The 23586-nt window shown below is 47.6% G+C and overlaps 1 protein-coding gene and 1 long non-coding RNA gene across 5 annotated transcripts in view; one reads left to right on the plus strand and one right to left on the minus strand.

The window, feature by feature from the left end:
- Nucleotides 1-1757: 1757 nt before the first annotated feature.
- REXO1 (RNA exonuclease 1 homolog) overlaps nucleotides 1758-23586 on the plus strand; it is a 28513-nt gene continuing 6684 nt past the window's right edge. For all 4 annotated transcript variants that reach the window (XR_004162103.1, XR_004162104.1, XR_004162105.1 and 1 more), the window contains exons 1-11: nucleotides 1758-2214; nucleotides 7283-9063; nucleotides 10927-11028; nucleotides 13309-13510; nucleotides 14132-14295; nucleotides 15798-15935; nucleotides 16908-17031; nucleotides 18099-18212; nucleotides 19319-19456; nucleotides 21001-21114; nucleotides 21713-21786. Coding sequence is in view for 1 of the 4 variants with exons in the window: in XM_010724846.2 (XP_010723148.1) it covers nucleotides 1773-2214; nucleotides 7283-9063; nucleotides 10927-11028; nucleotides 13309-13510; nucleotides 14132-14295; nucleotides 15798-15935; nucleotides 16908-17031; nucleotides 18099-18212; nucleotides 19319-19456; nucleotides 21001-21114; nucleotides 21713-21786 (3393 nt within the window). In the remaining 3 variants the exon portion in view is untranslated. The remainder of the gene's footprint in view (nucleotides 2215-7282; nucleotides 9064-10926; nucleotides 11029-13308; nucleotides 13511-14131; nucleotides 14296-15797; nucleotides 15936-16907; nucleotides 17032-18098; nucleotides 18213-19318; nucleotides 19457-21000; nucleotides 21115-21712; nucleotides 21787-23586) is intronic.
- On the minus strand, nucleotides 11924-15714 carry LOC109363711. Its single transcript, XR_002109509.2, has 2 exons — nucleotides 15420-15714; nucleotides 11924-12603 (listed from the first exon to the last, which is right to left on the minus strand). It is a non-coding gene; the product is annotated as an uncharacterized LOC109363711 (long non-coding RNA).

A 23586-nucleotide genomic window follows, 5' to 3' on the forward strand; every position in this document is an offset into this window, starting at 1 on the left:
GGAAGAGCTGCCTCCTGTCCTAAAAGCGTCTCTTCAAGAGCTGTGGAGGAGAAAAATAGGTCTCGCTTTAAAGTCCAGGTCCTGAGTGTGCTGAAAGGCATAAAAGAAGCATAATGCAGCACTTCACAAATACCGTAAGGAAACCCAGAGCTCGGCCATGGCAGCTTTGGAAGGAGCTGCCAGGAGATGCTTGAGAAGTGGATGGGATCTGAGCCCGGAGCAGGAAGCTGCAGCCAGGCCTGCAGATCCGAGCTGCTCTTTGTGCTGATCCCAGTGCTGCTGGGAGGTGGGAGGAGCGAGGCCTTCAGCCTTGGAGTGCTGCACCACGGGGCAGTGCATGCTGGCAGGCGCTGGGCAGTGTGCTCCTCTGGTCTGAAGCTTTCTTGCAGTGCACGTTTTCTGTTTAGGTGGGCACAGCTTTACTGATCAGATCTGATGGTGTGTTTGAAAGTTGTGTGCGTACTGTTTGGTGACAGTTCTTCATCTCACAGTGATTTCAGTGATTCCAGGCCCACAGCTCAGCTGCTGTAATGCTGTCTGGCTGCTGTTTGCTTGAGTCAATTGCAGAGTTTTTGGGCTTATCTGCTCCATTCTATTGCTGCCATCACCAGGGCAGCAAGGGCTTGGCAGTGTTCATCTTGTCTGCCTTCAGCCTAAAACCAGTGGCTTAGGATGGCTCTGGGGGTGAAGCACTACACAAAATGACACTTGTTGAAACCTGAAGTAGCTTTTTAAAACCTGACTTTAATCATCCTCAGCTCGTGCATCACTGCAGGGCCAGGGATGCTGACTTCTGTTCATGCCATGTTCCTCCTTAGTTATTGAGGGGCTGCTTGGTAAATCTCAGTTCTGTGGGAGCAGCCTCTGAACACTGGGCTCCCCTTTGTGTGACATACAGTGCTGGTTTGCACCACGTAAAGAATGAAAGAGGTCTTTAACAGATGTTATCCCTCCTGTAGCTGCTGTTTGAGGTCAGCTTCTTGTGGGGAAGAGCTGTTATTATTGCCTTTGCTGCAGGGAGACGGAAGGAGCAGAAGTGGGACCTGTGAGCAGTGCTTGGTGTATCTTCCTGAGTCCCCTCCATGAGCTGTGTGTGAGGCATTGCTGGGGCTGAGATGGTTTTTTTTTTTTCTTAATTTGTAGGACAGTAATTACCAAAATACTGCTGGTGGGTGTTTTTAACGGTGAGTTTTGAAATGAGAAATAGAAAATACACTTAATGAGAAGATAGATCCTGATCTCACCATGTAAATCAGCATCCTGCCAGCAGTTGGAGGCTTCTTGTCGTGGAACTGACGGTTGGCTACAGCAGCTGGCTGTGAGTGGGCACACAGCTGCTCCTCGTGTCGGGGTTCTGCTGGGGGCTATGGGGCAGAGTGCTGACTTCAGGTGTTTCTGCACTGAGCTCTCTCCCCATCCCTCGGGAGCAGCAGCAAGCTGAGAAGTGGAGCAGCAGGGAGGATTTGGGACACTCGAGGTTCTGTGGTCTCCCCATATCCTTGAGGCACTGGCTGTGCAGGCTCCCCACGTTCCCCTCTGCACGATGCAGGGATTCCTTTGCTGCTGAAGGATTTCTTAATCCACGTGGAGCATCCTCCCTGACATTTAAACACTTCCTCTGGTTTTATCCTCAAGCCAGATTCTGCCTTTGTGCCGGAGAAGTGGAAAACAAAATTCACCGATCCAGAGATTCCCAGAGCTTTTGTGTGGGAGCCCCGTGCTGATCCTACAGCAGCACTGGGAGCAGCCTGCCTGCCCTGAGGAGCCGTGCCATGCCAGCCCCCTGCCCTGCAGCCCTGTGCCCAGCTGCTGGGAGCGCTGGGAGGCGTTGGGTGGCCCTCTGGGACTGCTGCACCACCAGCTTGGGAAACCACCCCGCTCATAAAGGTGATGTGTGTGACGTGCATCACGGGGACAAGAAGTCTCCCAAGGTGATAGCAGCTGCGGTGCTAAAAAAGGGAAGAAAGAGTCCGAAAGTCCCCGTGGAAGCTGGAGCACAAACCAATCTGACTTTGGAGGAGATGAGAGTGAAGGAAGGCGGGACTTGGGGTGGGAAGTCCTGCCCTAATGATCGCCGCAGCCCAGAGGTGCTGTGTCAGCACACGGTCAGCGTGGTGAGCCCGGAGCCTGTGCCGGAGTGCCAAGCAGATAGTGAGAGCCTCGAGTACAGCATGAACAAATACCTGCAGTATTTATTAACCACGGGGAGCTCAGGTAATTCTTTGAAGTTCTTGAATGTGAAGTGAGCTCGTGTTCTTGTGCGGGCTGCAGGACGAGGGGAGGTGTGTCCTCCGGAGGCTTCACATGGGCACCATTCATTTAACATGAGACTTCTCAGAGCTGCGTCCACGTCTAAAATCCACAGGCTGTGCAAATGCTCTGCTCTGGGGGGTTGAGCTGCAGAAGGATTTTCGTTTCTTGGTGTTTTAAGAGAGTGCTGGCTGGAGCTGCAGGTGTGTGAGTTATTTTAATTTGGGCTTCTGTGTGAGTTGAAGCTGGACAGGTTGGAAAACCAGTTTAGATTTTGGCGTTAGTCCTTTGTAGGTCATGACCGAAGCTTTGAAATGTAATACGGCCAAAAAGGTGCTTTTCTTTTCATCTGTTTGTCCTGTTGGGACTGCGTTCAAGTAGTATTGTTTTGTTATTTTGCTTCTTAAGTGGGAGATCTTCACTCCAAGTGGTTCTGGAGATGGGACAGGTGCTGTGAAGATAACTTATCTCAAGCAAGCAGGAGAAAGGCTGCAGAACTCAGGGAGTGAAGGGTCAGGGCTAGAATTACTTGTGGCCACACTGCTCCAATACCTTTTTAAGACAAAACCAAATAGGGAGAAAGGAAGACACCCGACCACTCCAAGCATTCCATTTTTTTTCCTTCGTCTCTGAAACTCAGCCATGCTGTGCTATTTAAACTTCCAAGTCATCCTTACTTCCACCCAGCTCGTACCAGCGAGGCGGGGATGCTTTCTGCTCCATCTTCTTCCTCAGAAGCAGAACAAGGGATGAGCTCCGGTCCCTTCAGTGCCCCCCAGCCTGCCGTGCATCCTGCAGCTCCCAGCAGCTGGAGGAACCACACCGTGCTCTATCACTGCCAGGGATGGCTGCTCAGCCTTGTGTTTGCCTTGCTAATAGTATTTTTTTTTTATCATTTTCTTCTTCTTTTTGTTGTTGTTGTTTTTTTGTTTCTGCTCAAGAAATGATGCTGTTGGTTCAGAACGGGCTTTGAAGCTCTGATACCTCAAAGGGAGTGAGACTGTGAGGGGCACAGGGAGCAGCATATAAACCCAGTAATACCTCCAGCCCTTGCCCTGCTGCTCCCCTCCACCAGTACAAAGTTATCTGTGCTCTCATCATTTAATTTTAATAATTAAAGTTAGTGGTTACAGAGAGCTGTGGCTTCATTGAAGGGAAAGAAGTGTTTCCTTTAGCTCCTCTCACCTGCCCCCCTAGCCTGTTAATGATTTGAAATGCGCTGTTTGAAAAGTCTCAATGTGAATTATTTCCTAGCAGTTGGATATTAGTGTTAATAATTGGAGTTTTGCTTTGGGTACTCAGCAATGAGCCCCAAACTGCCACTGCTTTTGCACTGCTCAGTGCTGAAGAGCAGCAGTAGCTCAGCCCACTGGCAAAACCTTTCTGGGTCATTCTGTGCTGTCTTTTCCAAGGAACTTCAGATGAAAAGCTTTAAATAATTTTCCAACAGTGATAATTTATTGCTAATCTCAAAGCTTGTCCATTTGCTAAGCAGCAGCATGGTAAATGCAGGCAAGCTGTTAACAAAGCTGTTGTGACAACGCTGAAATAAAAAAGGCTTTTATTTTTACTCCCCCTATGAGGTGTCCCAGCAGCTTCCACCTTCCCCACCTCTGCTGAACACACCTTATGTTACCAGCATGGTGTGGTGGTGCTTGGGCAGCACTGCTGTCTGCAGTTTGACCACCAAACTCATCTGTTTCGAGATATGAACTGCAATAACTGCAAGTTCCTAATTGCTGCCTCCTTCCTCTGAGCTCCACCTCAGAGCTGAGGCCTCCTTTTCCAGAACCAAAAGGACCAGAGCCAGGAAAACAACCCACCTTGGCTTTTTAGGAGAACCTTTATTATTTTTTTTCCTTTTTATTTCTTCCAGGTGCTCTTTGCCAGAGCAGCTGATAGTAGCGTGGTTGGTTTGGGTGACTTTGAAAGCTGTCTTCTGGTTTAAGCAAATGGTTCCCTGTGTAAATTCTTAATACCTCGCTTTTTGTAGTGTTGGTGTTCACTTCACCTTTTTGTGTCTCAGAGGGACCGTTCCCTATTTCTGAGGTATGTTAATTTATTAAAATAATTTGCATTTTAAAGAGTGTCCAACCACAGCTCTACGAGGAGTTGTCATCTCAGGGCTCTCAAAGGACAGTGTGGAGGCTCCTTTTTACCTCCATCCAAAAAGAGGCATTTTGCTGAGTGATGCCCCTCGTTTTGCTTTAGCAAAACTACCGCAGGCATCTGATACATCAGAACTTCGTTTTGACCTCGTGGATCTTCACGTGGAGGTGGAAAGCAGTGAGTGCAGAAGCAGGTGATGGCTCCGTTGCTCTGTGCATCCAGGTTTAGGAAGGGCTGTGTGTGTGTGCAGTGGTTGTCCCCGTGGCACAAAATTCTCTCCTCCCCTGGCTTCCCAGCAGTAAAACCAAGCACCTGAAGAGGCAGCCTGATTTCAAGCGGCATATCTCATTTTTCCACGTGCATAAAATTCCCTTCTGCATGTGTTTCCATTATGTTATCTGCAGACTCTCTGTGGCCAGAGGTGATGCTCCTGATGAGTGGTGTAGGGACCAGAACTGTGTTCCTACTAAAGACTTGTGAGCATATCTCAAAGCCTGCTGGCATTCTCAGAGTTTGTTGTGTGTTCTTATGCTTCCACTGAAAGAAATGTGTGTAGATGAGCAGAGCATCAGACGATTTCTACGGAAAACCTGATCCTGAGGTATAGCTGGGTACATGAAGAGAGCAATTGCAGCTCACTCTTTAGGTGGCTGGTTTTGTTGGTATGGGTTCTGTTTATTCTCCTTTATGTCCAGAGCTATTCTGCTGGCACGTTTCCTAATAGGACACCAGAGCCTGTGCTTGTCTTGTAATTTCTCTATGTTTTGATGTAGTTAATGTAGTGTTTCTTGGGCAAAGTGTGTTTCTGGTGTAGTTTTGCTTTTTTTGTTGTTTTTTTTCTTTTTTGCACAAGTCTTCAGATCCAGACCTCACCTTTGTTTGTAGGCCACCCAATCCTGACCTCCAAACAGACTCCCAGGCCTTCAGCTGTCCCTCTAACAGCTCTTGTGCTAAATTTTAGGTCTCCCTCTTGAGTGAGACTTCAGTACTGCTCTTCTTACTGCTGATGTTTCATGAGGTGGAGAGAAATCAGGGCTTCTTAGTGCCTTGGCTGTGAAGCACGTGGCGATGGATGGAACTACAAACACAGCACCTTGCTTCTCTTTCCCACCTTGTCCTGAGCTCAGCTTGGGCTGGCAGTTGGAACACTGTGATGCTGTGTTTGCCCAGAGCCCCTGCTCAATCAGGAGCTAATTAGTTTGCTAAAAACCCTTCAGACCCTAGAGGGTAAAAAGTTTTTTGTTCTTTTGTTTTTTTAATGAAACCACTGCCTTTATTTTAACCCAGTGCCACCATCCTGTTTGCTTGGAGCTTTGTTCTGCCACCTGCCACACAGATGTGGTTCTTACAGCCGAAGGGAGCTGAGCACTCATGGTCAGAGAATACAGAATCCTGGAATATCCTGAGCTGGAAGGGACCCATGAGGATCCTTAAGTCCAGCTGCTGATCCTCTTTTTGAAAGAAACCCTCTGTCTTATGGGAACTGCGGAACCAATTCTTGTCTTTTTTATCACTCTGCTTATTATTTAGTTCTTTTATAATGGTGCTGCTGTCCTTCTAGCGAGGAAAAAGGCTTCTCTGAAGTAGTAGCATCCAAGTGCTATGATAAAGTGAGCACTGAACCCTGCTCCAAGTCAAAAGGCAACAAATAACTTAACCTGTGGCTTCTGATCACTTGCTGAATGGCCTCTTCTTCACTTCTTTGTTGGTTTTTTCTTTTAAAATATGCTTTGCTTTCATTATAAAGTATCAGATACTTCAGATAACTGCTTCTCCTTGTGATATAGAGCCTGTATTTACTTCTTAGAAACTCATCTGCATAAGCAGCTTGCACTGTATTCCTGAATCAAGTGGTAATTGGGAATTCCTATGAGCTTGTGTTAATGCCACTGTAATACCCCTCAGTAGCTGCTTGCTGATCACCTAATTGCTATGGAAATACCTGCCCTGGGTGCAGTGCTGCTCCCAGCTGTCAGCTTGGCTTTCTTGTGAGGCATGGGGCATGGAGTGGAGTCTGCTTTGTCATGAAGTTATCCAGACTGCACCCAGGGGAGGGGGGTGGGTGGGAGCAAGGAGATGTGGCAGAGGGGGAAAGGGAAGGGAGAGTGACAAGCGGTGAGCGAAGAGAGCAAACTGCACTTCATTCATTGCTCTAACGAAGCTGTGCAGAGAGTTTCTGGTCTGCTGGGTTCTGCCGCACTCCTTCAATAAACAAATTTGCAAGAGCTGCCAGTGGAAGGCTGGGTCCCTTCTCAGCAGCTTCTCCATACCTCAGCAGAAGAGAAGACAACAGGAGCGTTGCAGGCATGTGGTGATTGCTGAGTGTCTGTGTTCTGGTGTTCTGCTGCTTCTGAGTACTCCCACATCACATGGGGGTGTGGAACGTGTGTGTCTCAGGGGTGGTTCTTTGCAGTTGAGTTCTGCTGTCACCTTTGCACCTGCAGCACTTTCTTATTAGCAGCACTCGCTCTGTGGGTTCAACCTAAGATTCGTTTTCCTCCTGCTGCTGTGGGAAATACTGAGCTTTCAGTGGGCTTTGGGCATTGGCATCAATAAATGAGAACCTAATCCCTGGTTCTCGTGCTGGAATCCTCTGTCCTTTCTCGTGCACTTCATTGAATTAAGCAGATAATTCTGTGCATGCCCAGCTCCTCTTAGTCCTAATGCAGTGATTATCCTTCAATGCCCCAAAGAATATTTCACTTACAGAGCTATTCCACGAGTAATAAAAGCACTTTGTTAACAGTTCTGTAGTCCTTAAGGTCCAGGAATACTTTGGGAAATCTAGTCTAGCCGTGTACCTGCCACTACCCAGAGAATGTCACTAGTGGCTTTTGGAACCGTGTGCGTGCATTCCGTAGGGATAAATCTAAAGAAAATGTCACCTAACCTACTGACAGCAAATGATGCTTTTCCTTTACAGAACGGGGCTATGATCCCTACAACCCTGAGCTGCCAAAGCCCTCGCTGGAGACAGAGGATGGGGCCCTGGCTGATCTTACAGACATGACACCTGGCATTCTGGAGCTTGAACTGGTCAACAAAGCCATCGAGGCGGTCAAAAATGAAGTTGAGAGAGAGCAGAAAAAGTATGAGGAGCTGTTGGAAACAACAAAGGAGCTCAGGGCCTCTGATGCCTCGCTTATTTCAGAAACACCTGTGTCAGCTGCCGGGACACAAAGTGATTTGTTTACCTCCTTAGAGTATAATCCAGGTAGCTACAACTTCTGTAATAACTCTAACTACAACCCTACTCCTTTTGCTGCTGCTGGCCAGTCAAGTAAATACACTTTGGATTCGTTGCGATCTAAAGGTAACTCGCTGGAATACGTTCCCAAGGCTGTAGCACAGACTAAAAAATACAGCAGCACTGTCACTAACAATAAATACGTCATCGATGACTCTAAGCCTTCTACTGACTTGGAGTATGACCCACTTTCAAATTACTCAGCCAGGCTTTTGAACAAAGCTACAACGAAGGAGCTGAAGGGGTCTAAAAGGGGAAGGGTCCCTAGTTATGAGGATTCCTATTCTCCTTCACGAAAGAAGCTCTGTGAAGTACCCGATGAGTATGAAGTGTGTGCCAGGTTCTCCTCCTCTGAAGATGAGGCTGATGCAGAATACAAATCGACCTCTGTTAGCTCTCCATCGAAAGCTGGTTCAGAAAGTGAATCAGATGATGGATTGTCCAGCAAAGAGCGGAGCGCTGCGTCGGGTGACTTCACTTCTCAGGGTAGCAAAGAAACTGCAGGAAAATATGGCGTGGAGGACCTTCCTGGTTCACAGAAAATCCCTCCAAAAAATGTATTGGAGAAGAATGCCAAAGCAGCAAAATCATATTCTGGTAGGAATGACCAGGAAACTGAAAATAAAAACAAAGACTCAAAAGAAAAAACAAAGGGGAAGAAATCGGATGTTAGTAAAACGCCTGGCCTCGGTGAGGTTAGTAAGAAAGAGAAGAGTAAAACTGCAGAAAAAGACAAAGTAGGCAAGAAAGAAGAAAAACTGAAAGCAAAGAATGAAGAGAAAAACTGCAAAGACAAAAGTGTTAAAGTGAAAACCGATGGGAATTTAAAGAAGGCTGATAAATACAAGTCAGAGAGAGTGGATGAGCTGAAGAAAGAAAAATCCAAGGGTTCCAGCAGTAGTTCAGGGAAAAGCAAGAGTGAGGATGTCACCAAGGGCTCCAGCACGGAGAAGCTGGGTGGCAGCAAGAAAGAGTCTAAGCTAAAGACAGCTGATGTGAAGAATGGTAAGGAAACCTCTAGCAGTAAAAACAAAGACAAAGGGACCAAGACCTCAGCAGTGGAGCAAAAGAAGGAAAAGGTCAATCTCGCAGGAAAAGGAGATCCAAAGAAGGGTCAAAAACAGCAGAGCCTGAGTCACGTTGACCTGTTTGGAGATGAGAGTGGGGATGAGGATGACAAGGGCAAACCTGTGCCATCCACGTTACCTGACGTGAGCTCAGACTCGGATGCTGACAGCAGCGGTTCAGATTCTCAGAGTGAAACTGGAAAGGCAAAGAAAGCAAAGCGTTCTAAGTTGTCAAAGTCATCATCATCTTCCTCAACATCTGATGACATTGATTATTCCAGCCTGGAGAAGGACTTGGACTTTGAGACAGACCCCATGGAGGAGTGTCTCAGGATTTTCAATGAATCCACTGACGTGAAAACTGAAGACAAGGGGAGGCTGGGGAAGCAGGTAATGCCTGTTTGAGCTGGTTCTCTCAAATCTAACTGTGAAATGACACCGTTTTGGTTTAGTGGTGCTGTGTAGCTCAAGTTGCTGAAGAGCACTATGGAAGTAGACTGTATGTTGGGTGAATCTTATCCCTGTTGCAGCTGTTTTGAAGAGCTTGCACTTGAGTTTAGCTGCTGGAGGAGAGCTCATCTTTTGAGCAGAAAAGCTGGGAGTTTTAAAGCTTTTTGCCAAACTCTGTTGCAATAACAGCAGTGATCCATTCTGATAGAGCTCTGCCTGCTGACAGCTGAGGGCCTTTCCAACCCTGCTGTGTGGTGCCCTGGTGTAAGGCAGGTCTCTGTGTAATCTATTAAGCATGGCTTGATTTTTGTTTGTTTAGGATCAGCTGTTCTCTTTTTAGTGTAATTCTCAGCTAGGAAAGGCAGCTTTATTTTTGGCTCTGTTGCCCAGTTTAAACTCCTTTCAGAGCTTTCCAAATAAGACTCAAAATGGGCCAAATTCAGGAAGCACCAACCCAGGTGCTGCTATCAGGTGTGCAGTGGCTGTGCTCAGTGCCCCTCTGTCCCACTGAACCTGGCCTTTGCACACCTGTTACCTTATATTCCTCAGATTAAAGTGTAATTCTGCCCTGTTCTGGAAAACACCGCAGTGTAGAGGTGCTTTGAGAGAGAGCTGCTTGGCAGCGACCTGCTTCCCTGCAGCTTTCCAGCAGGATGGCATTGCTCACTGGGAATTTGGGGTTGTTTAGGGGATAACTTTGTAGTTGGAGCCCCTGTGGCCTGAGCTCAGCTCTGGTTGGAGGGAAGGTTGATGTGAGCAGCCTGGTACTTTTCCACTTGGAAGGATAACTGAGAGAGAGGTTATTAGGGATGTAACGACCTGCAATAATGGGCTGAAGAACTTCAGAGTGCTGCATGTGGTGTGAAGTGCTCCTGAGATGGGCACAGCTCTGCTGGAGTGGAGCTCATCCTAGCTCTGCCCCTGGCCTCGATCTGAAAGCTGTCAGTCCTGCCTCTGCTCACAGCACTGCTTGGGGCTGCAGGCAGTGCTGAGTGCAGATCAGCTAGAAAATCTTAGAATCTTCTGAGATGGAAGGGATTTTTAAAGGCCATCCAGTCCAACACGCCTGCAGTGAGTGTGGACACCCACAGCTCCGTCGGGTGCTCAGAGCCTGGTCCAGCCTGAGATTTAGGAATAAACCTGTCTAAAGGATCAGCTTAGTTGAACACAAAGATGATGTAATGTTTTTTTCTCCGCTTGTTATTTTGAAGTTTCTTTTGTTGGTGTTTTTTCCTCTTCAGGAGCAGGTCTGAGATGTTAGTTTCGGCTCCTCGTGCAGGAGCTCTGGGTTTCTTGCCTTCAGAAATATCACCCAGGGATTGGGCCCTGCAGCCCTTCTGTGGGTAGGGCAGCAGATGCAGGGATGTTTCCCTGTGTGTGCCATGGCAGTGCAGTGGTTTGGTGCTGGGCACGCGTTCAGGACCTGCTCTGGAAGTGTGTCATACCAGCAGAAAATGAGTCAGCTCTTAGCAAGAAACCCAACCAAACAACCAAACATCCTGAGTTTTCAGCATGCCGTGGGAAGTGGGTGGCTGGAGGTGAAGGCATTCCCATCTCTGTGTCAGGTAGGGGCTGGACAGAATGGTGATGAAGCTGTGTGCTATGCAGCCCTGGTCACCACAGTGGGAGCAGTCGTGGCTTTGCTGGTGGCTCTGGGGGTCGGAGTGGGTCTCATTTAACAGCTCACAGGTGGTGTTTCCACCTGCAAGGACCCTCTGTTCACCCAAAAGGAGGTTTGTCTGATCTTCTGTGGGGGGATCCTTGCCTGTTCAGTCTTGGAAGCTTGTTCTTTTTGTCTTACAGCCATCGAAGGAAGAAGTAAATAAAGAAAAGACAGAAGAGAATTTAACCACCTTATTTCCCGGCCAAAAACGAAGGATCTCTCATCTTGTCAAACAAGGAAATGTAAGTGCAGCTCTCAGGAGACACCTAAAGTGACTATTTTCTGTCCTGGGACGTCGGGGCACAGCGTGGTCCCACGTTCAGGCAGCAGCATACGAACTGTTCACACTGGAATATTTTTACATCACTTTTTCTCCTTCCCCTTTCTGATTTCCTAAAAATGCGGTCAGGCATCTGTTACAAACAGCAGCAGCACTCCAAGAAACAGTGATAAAACCAAGGGTAAGCTGTGGAAGAGTGAGTGGATTCTGCACCTTGTTGCTGTGGGGATTGCCTGGTGTGCCCTGCTGCTGCAGGACAGCTTCTGTCAGTCACTTACATTAAGAACAAGGTCAGGCTGTGCTCAGTGGTACTTCTCCTTACTGTGTGGAACTAAAAGACAGCTGGAGGAATCTTGTAAGATGTTAAAAACCTTTGCTTCGTTTATATATGCTCTGATTGAACGAAGATACTGACAGTATCTTGTTTGAGGTTGTTCTTTTGTGATTGTGGGAATACTTGAAATACGGAGGAGAATTAAAAAAGGAAAAAAAGCAAGGAAGACACGCTGATCTTTTTATTTCTTTCTCACTGGGATTTTAATTCTGTTTTCTCTGAGGGTTTAATGTGTTTCCCTCCAGGTGCTGAGTGCAGATTAGTCAGTTTTATGTTCTAGCAGGATAAGAGTGGCGGCTGAAGCACTGATTTGAGCTGGGAAGCCCAAATTAATTGTTCTTCCTTTCTGCTCTGCTTAGGAAAGGTTTCTTTGCTTTTAATAATTTGAAGCCCTGAGGTCAATACAATGCTGTTTATTTAACTACATATCTTCAGCCAGTTCATGTGTTTTGATAAGGCCCCTTTCTTCCAAAGTGAAGAGATAAGAGACCGAAACAAATGGGTTGGAAATTCATTAACTCAAATATTTATTGCAAATAGGTGCCTTTTAGACGTGTACAAATCCCAAAATACATTTTCTTAATGTGACAGCTGATCCCAAAATGCTTTCCAAAGCCCTGAGCGCCAGCACAACCATCGTGTGGGCAAACAGAGCCAGCCTGGTGTGCTCAGCACCGGGACATGCCTGCCTGGGGCTGGCAGCTCTGTGCTGCTGCCAGGTGTGTTCAGGAGGTGCTGTTAGACCTGAACTGCTGCTTTTCATGGTTACTCGTGCTTTGCCACGTCCCTCCAGGTCGAATATTTGCTCAGCCTTGCTCGTGATTTATAGCTCAAACACTGAGCAGGCTGAAGGGGAGGGAGCTGAGTTCTTAGCTGAGTTTCTGAGGGGGAATGGTGGGTCAAAGGAATTGAAGGTGAGGCAGCAAATGAGTGTCCTGTCCTGCTAGGAGGGCTGTAATTATCCTTTAATGGTTGGCTGCACTCAGTTTGCTTTCCAGAAGCCGCTGTCGGCTCAGAGGGCAGGAATGCAGGAGGTGCCAGCTCACCCCAGCTGGAGGTCTCCGAAGCTGTGTTACACACGGGGCTGTTTGAGCTGATTTCTCAAATTTCCGTGGTTATTAAGTAATGTGGCAAAGTTTGTACTGCTTCTCTTCTTCTTCTGCTCCATGCCAGCGTCACTTTTGGCACCTTTCCCACCACAACCTAAATTTGGACATAAAGATAATGCACATGTAAGGTGGTTGTGTCAGTAACGGCCGAAGCAATGCAATGCTTCCCCAAGCAGCAGGGGCAGTGCTCAGAACTGCTCTGTGTAATTCTCTAATCCCATAAATACGTACGTGTGCGTGTGACTTGTAACTCGTTTGTAGGAACCAGAGTGCTGAAACAAAGCTGCTGGGAGGTGGGGAGCTGCTGGGGAAGGTGGTGCTGGTAATTTGGGATGGGAAAGACAGCTAAGGAGGGAAGGAATGAGCTGCAGCAATCCGAATCGTGTAGCAAAGGGGAAGGGGGAATAGTTTTCATTTTATTAGAAGCCGAAGCTGGTGGTGTTGAGGGGTGTGGGGCCAGATTTGTTTTCTAACACCAGATGTGGAGCTGGGTGTCGATGGAGCCCAGAAGCGGGCTCAGCACTGGTGATGGACAGCAGGCACCCTGGCCATTAGAGAAGCATTTGAATACCAGCTCAGGGAAATCCCAGAGGGATGAGAGCTCTCAGCAGAGGGCGAATCATCGGTGCTGCGCTTTGTGGTGGCTGACTGAGCTTTGCATTCTGGAATACGGTTGGGATCTTCCCTCCAAAACCAAGATGTGCTAAGATGGATGGGTCAGGGAAGAGAAACCTTTTTTGGGTGGATGAGAACCAAAGGGTGGGGATTGCTGGCTCTAGAAACCTTTTTGTCTGTGCAGGCAGAGGTCCCGAACAGACCCGTAGTCCGGCCGTACCGCCCGCCCACAGCACAGGAGGTGTGCTACCAGAGGATCCAGCTGGCCCAGCAGCAGGCAGCACAGCTGGCCGTGGCTGTCCAAAAGGCCTCCCTGTCTTTGCCAGGAGAAAAGAGGAGGATTGCTCACGTGCCAAATGTAGCCCTTACTGCAGCAGTCAAACAAAGTAAGCCGGCAGCGTTACTTGTCATCGCTATCTCGTCCTCTCTGCTGTTGGAAGGATGCTCACTGTGCTTAAATTTCTCTCAGGCTGAAAATGGGAAGGAACTGTCAGGAGGGCCACAATTGGAATCTTTGCTCATAGGCACTGATGGAAGGTCTCTCCCCTGAGAAGTGCCATCAGTTTCCAAAAAGCGCCAGGCTAAATGTACAGCTCTTTCCTGTTTATTCTTTGGAGACTGTTTGCTCTTCTTCCTCTTCGAGGAGGTGGCTGAGCAGGAGGGAAGTACTAATTTGTGCTCATCAGTATGTGTCCCACTGTGGTTGGAAGGGCTCGGAGCTGACCTGATGAGCAGGTGGTGCATTGTGGCTGGCAGGGTTAACTCTTTAAACTCCACTGACTCAATTACCTCAAAGCAACAACAGCAAAAAATAACCAAAAACAAGGCATGGTTCCTAGCAGAAGGCTCCTTCATCCTTGCCTGGAAGGTGGTAAAATTACTTAATTTTCATCCCTTGGGAGGCTCCTATTTGGGAAAAATGCAGTTTGTAGCACAGCAAGTCCACTGTGACAGCTCGAAGCCCCGTGGTAGCTTTTCTCCTGAAGCGTGTTGTCTGTTTCTTGCAGGCCTGGTGAGTGGCAAGAAGGCTGCTGCTGGCAAGAGTGTCACACCTGCCAATGACTCCGAAGCTCCCACCCTTCCTCTGAAGGCTTGCACCTTAGCTGGGATGGCTTCCAAGACCACCAGCACCACTGTGCAGAAAAGGATAGCGCACGTTCCGTCCCTGCAGGTAAAAGAGATGTGACGCCTTGTTTTCAGCTCCATTTCTGGTTATCCCTCGTTGAGGGTGCAGTGGTGAACTGTTGCTGTTCCAAACTTAGCTCTCAGAGAAGTGCTGTTTTGATTAGGGTGATTAAATGGGTTTCTTTCTTCCTGTGGTTTTCCTCGATAGTGTTGTATAAAAAATTAAACACTTGAGGAGCATGGAAGGCTAGAAATACTTAAGTGCTATGCTGCTCTCTTTGAATATTGATCTCTCATTTTCAGTTTGAGTCTTTTGTTGGGCTGTCTGGCTGGGGCTGTAGCTGCTTGTGTCAGGGACATGAGGTCTCTCCTGAGTGAATGGATTGGTGACCTTCCAGCCTTTGTGGGCCAGACTGAGGAAGGCATTTATGAATAGCGTCCTGCAGCAACCTGTCTGGTTAAAATGTGACGATTTAAACTTCGTGCTGCAGTTTATATCTGGGGAAAAAGCTTTTTTTTTTCCCCCCCTCTTTTTTGATACCTGCCCAGCCTTTGTGTACTTTTGATAGCGATGTGTAATAACCCAAAGCTAAATAAAAGCTGAAAGCATAAAATGCTTGCCATTGTTAGAGAGGTTGTGTGGGAGGCTGAGAAAACATACGTGTGTAATGAAAAGGACCAACCCCCCTTCAACAGGTTTAAACAAGACCCAGGAATAGAAAGAGATGGATCAGAGTGGAAGTCTCATGAGGAAAAGATGCTCTCTTCCCTCAGGTCCCTCGTCCTCCTTGGGTCTGTGTTTGCTGCAGATGGGTTTGGTAATGGATGTCTCTTGGGTAGGATGGAGGAGGATCAACAAAGCAATTGGGTGCTCTGGAGGTGTGCAGTTTCTTCTCCAAAGAAAGAGGCAGCTTGTGTGATTTGGGAGATGGATTGGTAGCAGTAGGTGGTAGCTGGGTGCAACAAGCAGTTTTTATGCATGAATAGCATATTGCTCAATTTGAGGGGGGAAAATCCTTACAGGAGCACGAGCAGCATTAGAAAGGAAACAAAAGCAATGCAGTGAGGTCACAGGAACCCCAGGGAAGCAGGGTGCATTAGCTGGCTGCCAGAAGCAAGCCTCCCTCCCTCCTTACAGCTTCAGCACTTACAAGAAAGAACAAGTCTTACCTGGTGTCCTGTGTTTGTGCCTTCAGCTCAAATTGCAGTGCTTGGTGCTGTGCTAATCTCAACTCTCTTAATGTAAATGTCATCGTTTTTGTGGTCTGGGATGCTTGTCTATGCAAATGCAGTGCTGTGACTAATGCTGCTGGGGCTGCTGTGCAGCTGGAGGAGCTGTGTAACGAAACCTTTTTGAAGCAGTTCAAATACTGAAAGGACACAGAAGCTTCAAGCAGTGTTTTTTAGGACCAGAAGTGATTTGTGTTACTTTTAGGTCTGGACAGATTTTCAGAAAGGAAGTGAATAATGCAACAGAAAATGGGAGTCTCGAGGTGACGTGTTTGTTAAACCCCAAATAGCCTCTTTCTCTCTCTGTCTCATCTCTAGAGCGCCAGCTTACAGAGGCCTGTTATTCCCACAGAATTTGGTGCTAAAGTCCCAACAAACATTCGTCAAAGATATCTCAATCTCTTCATTGATGAGTGCCTGAAATTCTGCTCCTCCTCCCAGGAAGCCTTTGATAAGGTCTGTACTGGTGCTTGCTTCATGTGAGTAATGTCTGTGGCACTGTATGAAGCCCTGTGCTTTGGCTGAGACCTTCTAAAATGGCAGCAAAACCAGAATATTCTCCTACCCGTGTGCCTCTATAGAGAAGGTGAATGTCAAATAATTCCAAACCAGGCAACAGAAAACAGAATTCCACCGGGGGTTTCCAATAGGAAAACCCATCTTTCTCTTCACTGGGAGAACACACAGCGTTTTCATTAAGTCCAGAAGAGGGACTTAAGGGTGTGCATTGTGGCTGAGCTGGACAAAAAGACCCTTTGCTCTGATACAAACGCATCCTACAGTCTGAGCATTCAGTAGAAGCAAGATGGATGCAACTGGCAGAATTTGCTGCCTGTGAACAGAGCAGAATGTAAGGAGCCTTCTGCCAGCAGGGAATATTACAGTAAGTTTTCCAAAAGCAGAGTTGAGAATCTCATGTATTTCACTGGAAAACTTTGGCTTTGCTATTAGTTGGGCCAGCACAGGGCACTGTGGTGTGTTCTGTAACCAAAACAGATGCTATGAGGATATTTATAGTTTGGGTAATATTTTGCCTTTGCAGCTCCTTAGGGAAGACATTCCTATCGCACTCAAGGAATGGCTGCTGTCCAAACTTCTTTTTTTTGTCCAGTTCAGAGCTTTGTCTTTTCCTCGTGCTGCCCTTGAAGTGAGGAAGGCAGCCTTTCCCAGGCAGCTCCACACTGCCCTGTTAACCTAAGGGAAGGTTTTATACAGAAATGTTTCTGGAGCATCATTTAAAATATGTTATTTCTTGGCAGTCCCAAGATCCAGTATATATTAGCGCTGTGACACAATTATGTTTTGGAGTCTGGTACTTGGATTCTGCATTTTAAGATGCAAATATTTCTTTTTTTCCCAAATTATCCCAAATTTTCCCAAAGCAGCAGTGGGAACAGAGTACATGGTAACGAATTGCACTCTTTGCAGGCTCTGGCAGAAGAGAAGGTGGCTTATGAACGCAGCACCAGTCGCAACATCTACCTGAACGTGGCAGTGAACACCTTAAAGAAGCTCAGGAGCCTCGTGCCCAATTCCCCCTCCAGTACGAACAGTACGTACCACGTTTGTGGTTTAATAAGGAGCCCTGCTTGGATTAGAAGCCACGGAAAAAACTTGTTGAAAAGACAGACCCATTTCTCAGAAGCATTATGCTGAAAGGCAAACAACTCCAGTTAGCTTTTTATAGTCTGGCAAGCTTTAATGGGCCTTCAAGAGGCGAGTCCTGCAATGCTTTGTTGGCTGTCTGAGCCTAAATGGAGATAATGCCACATGGATTATTTTTTTTTTTTTTAGCACAAGTTCTTTAAAATGAAAAGCCCTGCTAATGGAGTAACTTTCACATGATACCTTCAAAGTGATAGACTCGTCCATCACCGCAGAAATCTGTTACACACATTAAGCTTCAAGAGAGAAACGAAGAGGGTTAAGACATTTCATTATTGGCTCTCGAGAGGGTACATTAAACAATCAATTTGTGCTGTTCTTGTGAATTTTTTTTTCCCAGTCTCTTCCCTTTTCTCCCCTCTGTCTTCATTACCTTCTTAGCCATTAGTCAGAGCGGCTGGACTTGGGAGGCTGGCCTTTAGGAGAGGGCTGCCAGTTAATGATTACTAAAAAGCACCTATCTGCCATTATCTGATGTGCTGAGCACACTCCAGAGCTCCCAAGGCCTTTCTGAAGGAAGCTGAAAGGTGCAGTGTGGGAGTCTGGCCTGTGGGCACCCAGCAAAGCTGCTCACTGCAGATGGGTCGAGTTGTGTCTGTGCTCAGCCCCTCTTTGCTCTCGCTCAGGATGGCAGCTTGGTGTGCGCAGTCAGCAGTAGAGCTCCCAGAGTCTCCTGGGGAGCTGTAAAAAAATGGCCTTCTCTGCCCTTAAAAAGTTGCAGCGGGCTGACAGTGCAAGCAGAAAGCTCCCTGCAGTGCTGGAGTAAGCTAGGAACACTGCACCACTGTACACACACTGATTTCTGGAGCAGAGAATGCGAGAGGATAAATGCAGTCCTCTGTTTGCCTGTGTGCTGTGCCCAAAACTCGAGGGCTGAAGTCACTTACTCTTCCAGAGTTGCATCTGAGTATTTCATCTCTGTCCTGTTCTGCTTCTTCCCTCTTGTCGCTGCAGAAACAAGTAACAAGAAGGTGGTGTCCCATGAAGCTGTGCTGGGAGGGAAGCTTGCTGCTAAGACCAGCTTCACCCTAAACCGGTCAGGGAGCTTGAAAGCAGAGGATTTAACAGGTAAGACCCTGCTCCTGCAAAGCTGTAGGCTGGAAATTATAGCTGGAGGTACAACACAGGGACTGGGAAGAGCAGGACCTTGCTGATGCATGAGGAGCTTTGACTTATCTGTGGGGCTGAGTTATGAGTTATTACCTGATGGCAGCGCGGTGCTGATGAGCACCTTTCTTGCTTCCCTGCTCTGGGCTGTGGGTTTGCTGATGTTGTCCGTGTGGCTTTGATGTAGTGTCGGTAGCTGTTCAGAACTGCCTCTTGTGTTTTGGGTATTACTGACTCGTGGCTTTTTTTTCTGTCTTGATTTTACTTTAACTTTCCTCCCCTGAAGGATTACTTTGTGGTGTGCCCGTCAGATGAAAGGCAAACGCACTGATATCTCCATCTGCTCTGCAGGGCTCGTTTTCACATTTAGGAATGTCACAGTAAGGTCATGTAGTAGCCAAAGGATTGTGCCACAAGCATTATTTGCTTTGAGTCAAATTGTTTATGGGTATTCAGGCTGCCAAGAGATATGGGCAAATTGCTGAGGAGATCAGAGGAGAGACAGGGATGCCACGGAGCAGAAGGAATTGACGTGAGGAAAGCTTGAAAGGGCCCTATAGCTCATCTAAGCTACATCAAAGGGTGCACAGCAATATTGGAGGGGTTTAACACAGCACTGAAAGAAGAGCTATTGAGCAGAGAAGTTATAACTGCTCTGTGGAGTGAAACAGTCAGAAATCAACAGCAGGAAAAAGCTTCTGATAAGGAGTTTTTTAGCGAGCTGTGGGCAGCCTTTGAGGGGTATTCTGTGGGCTGTGTTACAAACGATCAGTTAAAGCACAGTGAACGTTACAGGCATGAGGCTTCCCTTGTTTTAACACAGAGGCCTGAAGATGTGGCCCTTGGGAGGAATTTCAGTCCTGCTTTCCAGATAGCCCAACCTAGTGCTGGTTGTTGGGAGAGGTGGCAGTCAGCTTGTGCCGCTGTCAACACTGAACAAAGGCAGTTGAAAGTAAAGTGTGAATTGGAGGAGTTCCTGCCAGGTGTTTTGGTGAGGCAGAAAAGCTTAAGAGAAAACAGCACCTGCTTCTGTGGTCTGGCTTCATCGTTGTGTTTGATGCATGCAGGAGCTGCCCTGTACCGTCGACTGAAGGAGTATCTCATGACTGAGGAGCAGCTGAAGGAAAATGGTTACCCCATGCCTCACCCAGAGAAGCCAGGCCGTGCCGTCCTCTTCACAGCAGAGGAGAAGAAGAGCACTGACTGTAAGCTGGGCTGTTTCATTCTGCAGTCTCTGCTGTGTCTCAGTTGGAGGGAGATGCCTGTCCTACGTGCAGCACGTCTTTTTGTATCGAGATGTTCTGCTCTCAGCATGGAGCTGCCTTTGCCTGTGTTGCCATGTGTTGTGCAGCTGTTCAGCCAGTGTGGGTTTAGGATTTTTCACTTAGACAAACTCCGGCCCTGTTGTGATGGTGGGGAGGAGAAGCTCCTCATCAGCACCTGGTGATGCTCTCTCTCTTCCTGGGCAGTGATTTTGTTGGGTCTCTGCACGCAGCTTGCTGTGATGGTGCCACAGTGTAGCACCAGTCTGGGTCGTGCTGTGCTGCTTTGGCTGCACGGTTTTGGTGTGGTTGTTAGGCAGTACTGGGCAAAGTGGTTTCCAAGAGCCCTTTTTGCAACTAGCCAAAGCATTTGCCAGGCTTCCCCTGGGCAGGGTGGGATCCTCTGTCTGACTTTTCCAATATCCTGCAGCAGGACTGATGCTTCTCAAAAGCTGAATGGGGCAGACTGTGATGCAGGAGGGATAAAATATATACTTAGGGTACATTTTGAGGTGTCTTGTCAGGCTCCTCTGAGCATCTCTTTGGAGAGACGTTGCTGAAGTGTGTTAAGTGCTCATCCATGTTAACACCTTGTGTCTACATTTGTCCTGTGGTTGCTGAAGCAACCTTTATGAAAGCTCTCTTACATTAACACTGTTAAGTACTGTATTTGTGTGAGCCCTTCTCTTCAGCTAGAATTGCGTACAGCAGCTGGCAGGCTGAGAGCATGTTGCTGGTTCTGCTTCTCTAGTTTCCTACAGATATTTTAGGATTTTTGAGGTTTTTTCCTTCTTTCTAACCAGTCTGCTAATGCTGTGACCACGGTCAACAGATGGAAATGGACCAGACAGGTGTTGTGCAGAGCAGCAGTGTGCTAGAACTTGGGGAACTGCTGGGAAAGCAGGTGCATGAGAGTCACCTCCTTGTCTGGGGTGTTTTGCATTTCCCTTCTTTGAATTGTGGGCTCTTCTGAGAGTGCAGGTGGCAGGAGGGAGAGGTCCCCACTTGGAGGGCTGCACTGTGCTGTGTGTTGTAGGGAATCCTAGCAGAGGAGCTGTGCCCATGGGGAACTTGAACATCACTTGGCAGTGTCACAGCCCCCTGGAAACCAGACCTCATGAGGTCCAGTGTCCAGAGAATGACTTATTTATCCTGGTTCTTAAAATAACTGTGTTGGAGCACAACACAGCTTGCTGTGGATGTAGAAACAACACAGAGTGTGAACTGTTGGAGCAAATGTTACGCATCAAAGCCAGCAGGCAACTTTTGGCTGTGAGAAGTGGTTTGGGGTAAATTTTGCAGGACTGCATTTTAGAGGAATTGTTGTGTCTTCGTGGGAGTTCGAGAATCCACATTTGGCATCCTTTTAATCGGAAATATTTGCCTCTTTCAGTCAGGTGTGGGGCTTTGAGGAGTGGGATGCTTTGGCCACGTTGAACAGGTACAGGATTTGCAGCAACCTGACTGACTTCTGTGTTCTCTTGAAGCCTCCTGCAGGATTTGCTGTCGCTGTGGCACTGAGTACATGGTCTCAGCCTCTGGAAGCTGCATCCGCAAAGAGGAGTGTGTCCATCACTGGGGAAGGCTGCGCAAGCAGAGAGGTACATCTCTCAGGGGGGGGTCAGCTGCGTGCTGGGTGTGATCCCCAGATGTCTGGGGCTGGAGTTGCTGTGGAACGTTTTGTGGCTCTGGAGTTTGTCGCTCGCTCGCAGGCTGTGGCAGTTCCTAGTTTTGTCACTGGGTGGCACAGGCTTGCAAAGAGCTGCTGAAGAGTAGTGGAACAGTCCCTAAGATGTGACAGTGGGGCTGGAACAGAGGAGGTTATTACAGCTTTAAAAAAAGAAAAAGATTAAGGGAACGAAATTCCTGTGTCTTTTGAGAAATAAGTCTTCTAGGAGACCTGAGAGCACGAGGCCTCTCTCGTTGTCTGAGGGAGTTCACTGGTCTGGGATCAATTTGTTTGCAGCAAGATGCTAGCCTAGTTTGAATGAACGCTGTTAGTTTTCTGCCAAAGCATCCATGGTCAGTGAATCTTAAGCCCCTTAGGTTGCTGACCATGAATCCATACTTATTTTTTCCCCTTCTGCTTGACAAATTATTGTTTCTGTGCTCACCCAGGACACCTCTTGCACTGGGAGCTAAAGTTTAGGTCTTGTTGAGGGGACTTTTCTCTTTGACTCTTAACTCTTGCTCTTTCAGTGCCGGGTGGATGGGAAACTCATTACAGCTGCTGCTCAGGAGCTGTGGGTTCAGCAGGCTGCCAGGTTGCTAAGGTAAGTTGTTGAGCAACACCTTTTTGATTCTTAATGACGTTTGTCCTCTGCATACAGTGGTGGTGGATTCCCTTGGGGGTGTGGAGGAGAAGCAAGTACTTCTTAAATGTCTTTTGCTACACAAAAGTAGGAAAATTAAATGTTTGGCAGGAGGGAGGAGCACAGCTGTGTGGAGCTGAGGTGATTTCCATTTTACAAATGTGATTTATTTTTTTGTTTTAGCACTTTTCCAATCAAAATGTAAACATGCTTTAAATCTCCCAGCAAAAGCTTGGATACAGACTTCTTCAGGGAAACAAGGAAGGAGTGAGGAATAAGGAAATTCCTTTTAAGGAACAAACTCAGGACTCACTCGGTTTCAGAGTGTGCCAAAACCTTTTTCCCATTTTATTTTTTTTTTCTTTCCCCACGTCCCTGTGCCAAAGTAACCATCTGCTGCAGGCCACATCCTCTCCCAGGTTTCCATACACCACGTGTCCTTTGTTGTGTTGAGGGAGGAACTTTCCCAAGGAGTCTGTTGTAACCCATGTACTGCTTCTCTTCAGGAAGGTGGGGAAAGGATCACAGCCTTAGAAAGCAGAGTGGAAAGCCTGCTCAGGACCGGAGTTCTGGCCTTTTGATCGAGCTGAGTGGTGTCTGGGGCACCTTTGCACAGTGCCTTTAATTAGACACCAGCCTGGCACCTTTGCATTTTCCTGTGCTGTGGTTTGGAAGTCCCTGGGCAGTACAGGGCCAGCAAAGTGGCCTGCAGGTTTGGAGAGGTGTTTGCTCTCATTGCTGTGCCAGAAGCTAGAGCTGGGAAGTGAACTGTAGGGCAAAATTCCAGGCTTATCAAAATAGGAAGAGCCTGTGTGCTGACTGTTCTAAAAGCCTGCCCTGCCCAGCCTGAAGCATGGAGGGGATCGCCCATGCTGCTACTTTTTCTTTTTCATTTGGAATTAGGATCTCTTTTTAATCAGCATTCCAAAAAGGAAAACCAAACCACCCCACAAATACCCAGCAGGGAAGTCAGGAGAAATTGATGAGGCTATAAAACATGACTTCTCTGCATGTTTTTGCGTGGCTGTTGTAGACCATAAAACCTCATGGCCTTTTAAGAAACATACAATCTCTCTAATAGCCTCTTACTCAATGAAGCATGCCACCAGTGCTCCAGGGCTCAGCCATCCTCTCACATCTGCCTCCTCGATGTTGTGCTGCCAGAGCCTGCTGCATTCCAGCTTTCTTGGGTTTCTCATCCAAATGAATCCTTCAGGAAATCGAAGGTCTGAGTCCCCCAGCCTGCTCAGGATGGGAATATGCAATGAGATTTTGGGATGTTTGGGCTCCCAGGGAGCGCAGCATCATTCAGCTTTGAAGGAGGGCGTTGGAAAAGCAACTGATTATAGTTAGAAACTGTTCTGGATGCATAGCTGGCTGTAGGAGAGCGTTGCATTTGAGAACGGCTCCCTGCTTGGTTGGGTTATGCTGCAGTTAGGGAGTGTGGCAGGAGGTGGCAGGAGGGAGCTGTGCACGGAGCCCAGCTGTGAGCTGCTGCCTGCTGCTCTTTGTTGCAGCCAAGCCTGTTTCCTTCTCAGGTCTGAAGAACAGAAACAACTTTTCTCCCTTCTTCTCAGTGGCGAAGAGCTGGACAGTTGTAGAACATCAACTGTTGTAGAAAAACGTCCGATTTGTTATTTTGTTACTTGTTTTTTCTTTCACTGCTTGGTTACAGTGCAGAGAGAGGGAAAAGATGAAGCTGGAGAAGTAAATAGTTACTGTTCGTTGGCCTGGTAGCGTGCTCTACTCACTTATTCATCG

This window comes from Meleagris gallopavo, chromosome 30, assembly GCF_000146605.3.
Source record: "Meleagris gallopavo isolate NT-WF06-2002-E0010 breed Aviagen turkey brand Nicholas breeding stock chromosome 30, Turkey_5.1, whole genome shotgun sequence".
NCBI classification, from domain to species: Eukaryota; Metazoa; Chordata; class Aves; order Galliformes; family Phasianidae; genus Meleagris; species Meleagris gallopavo.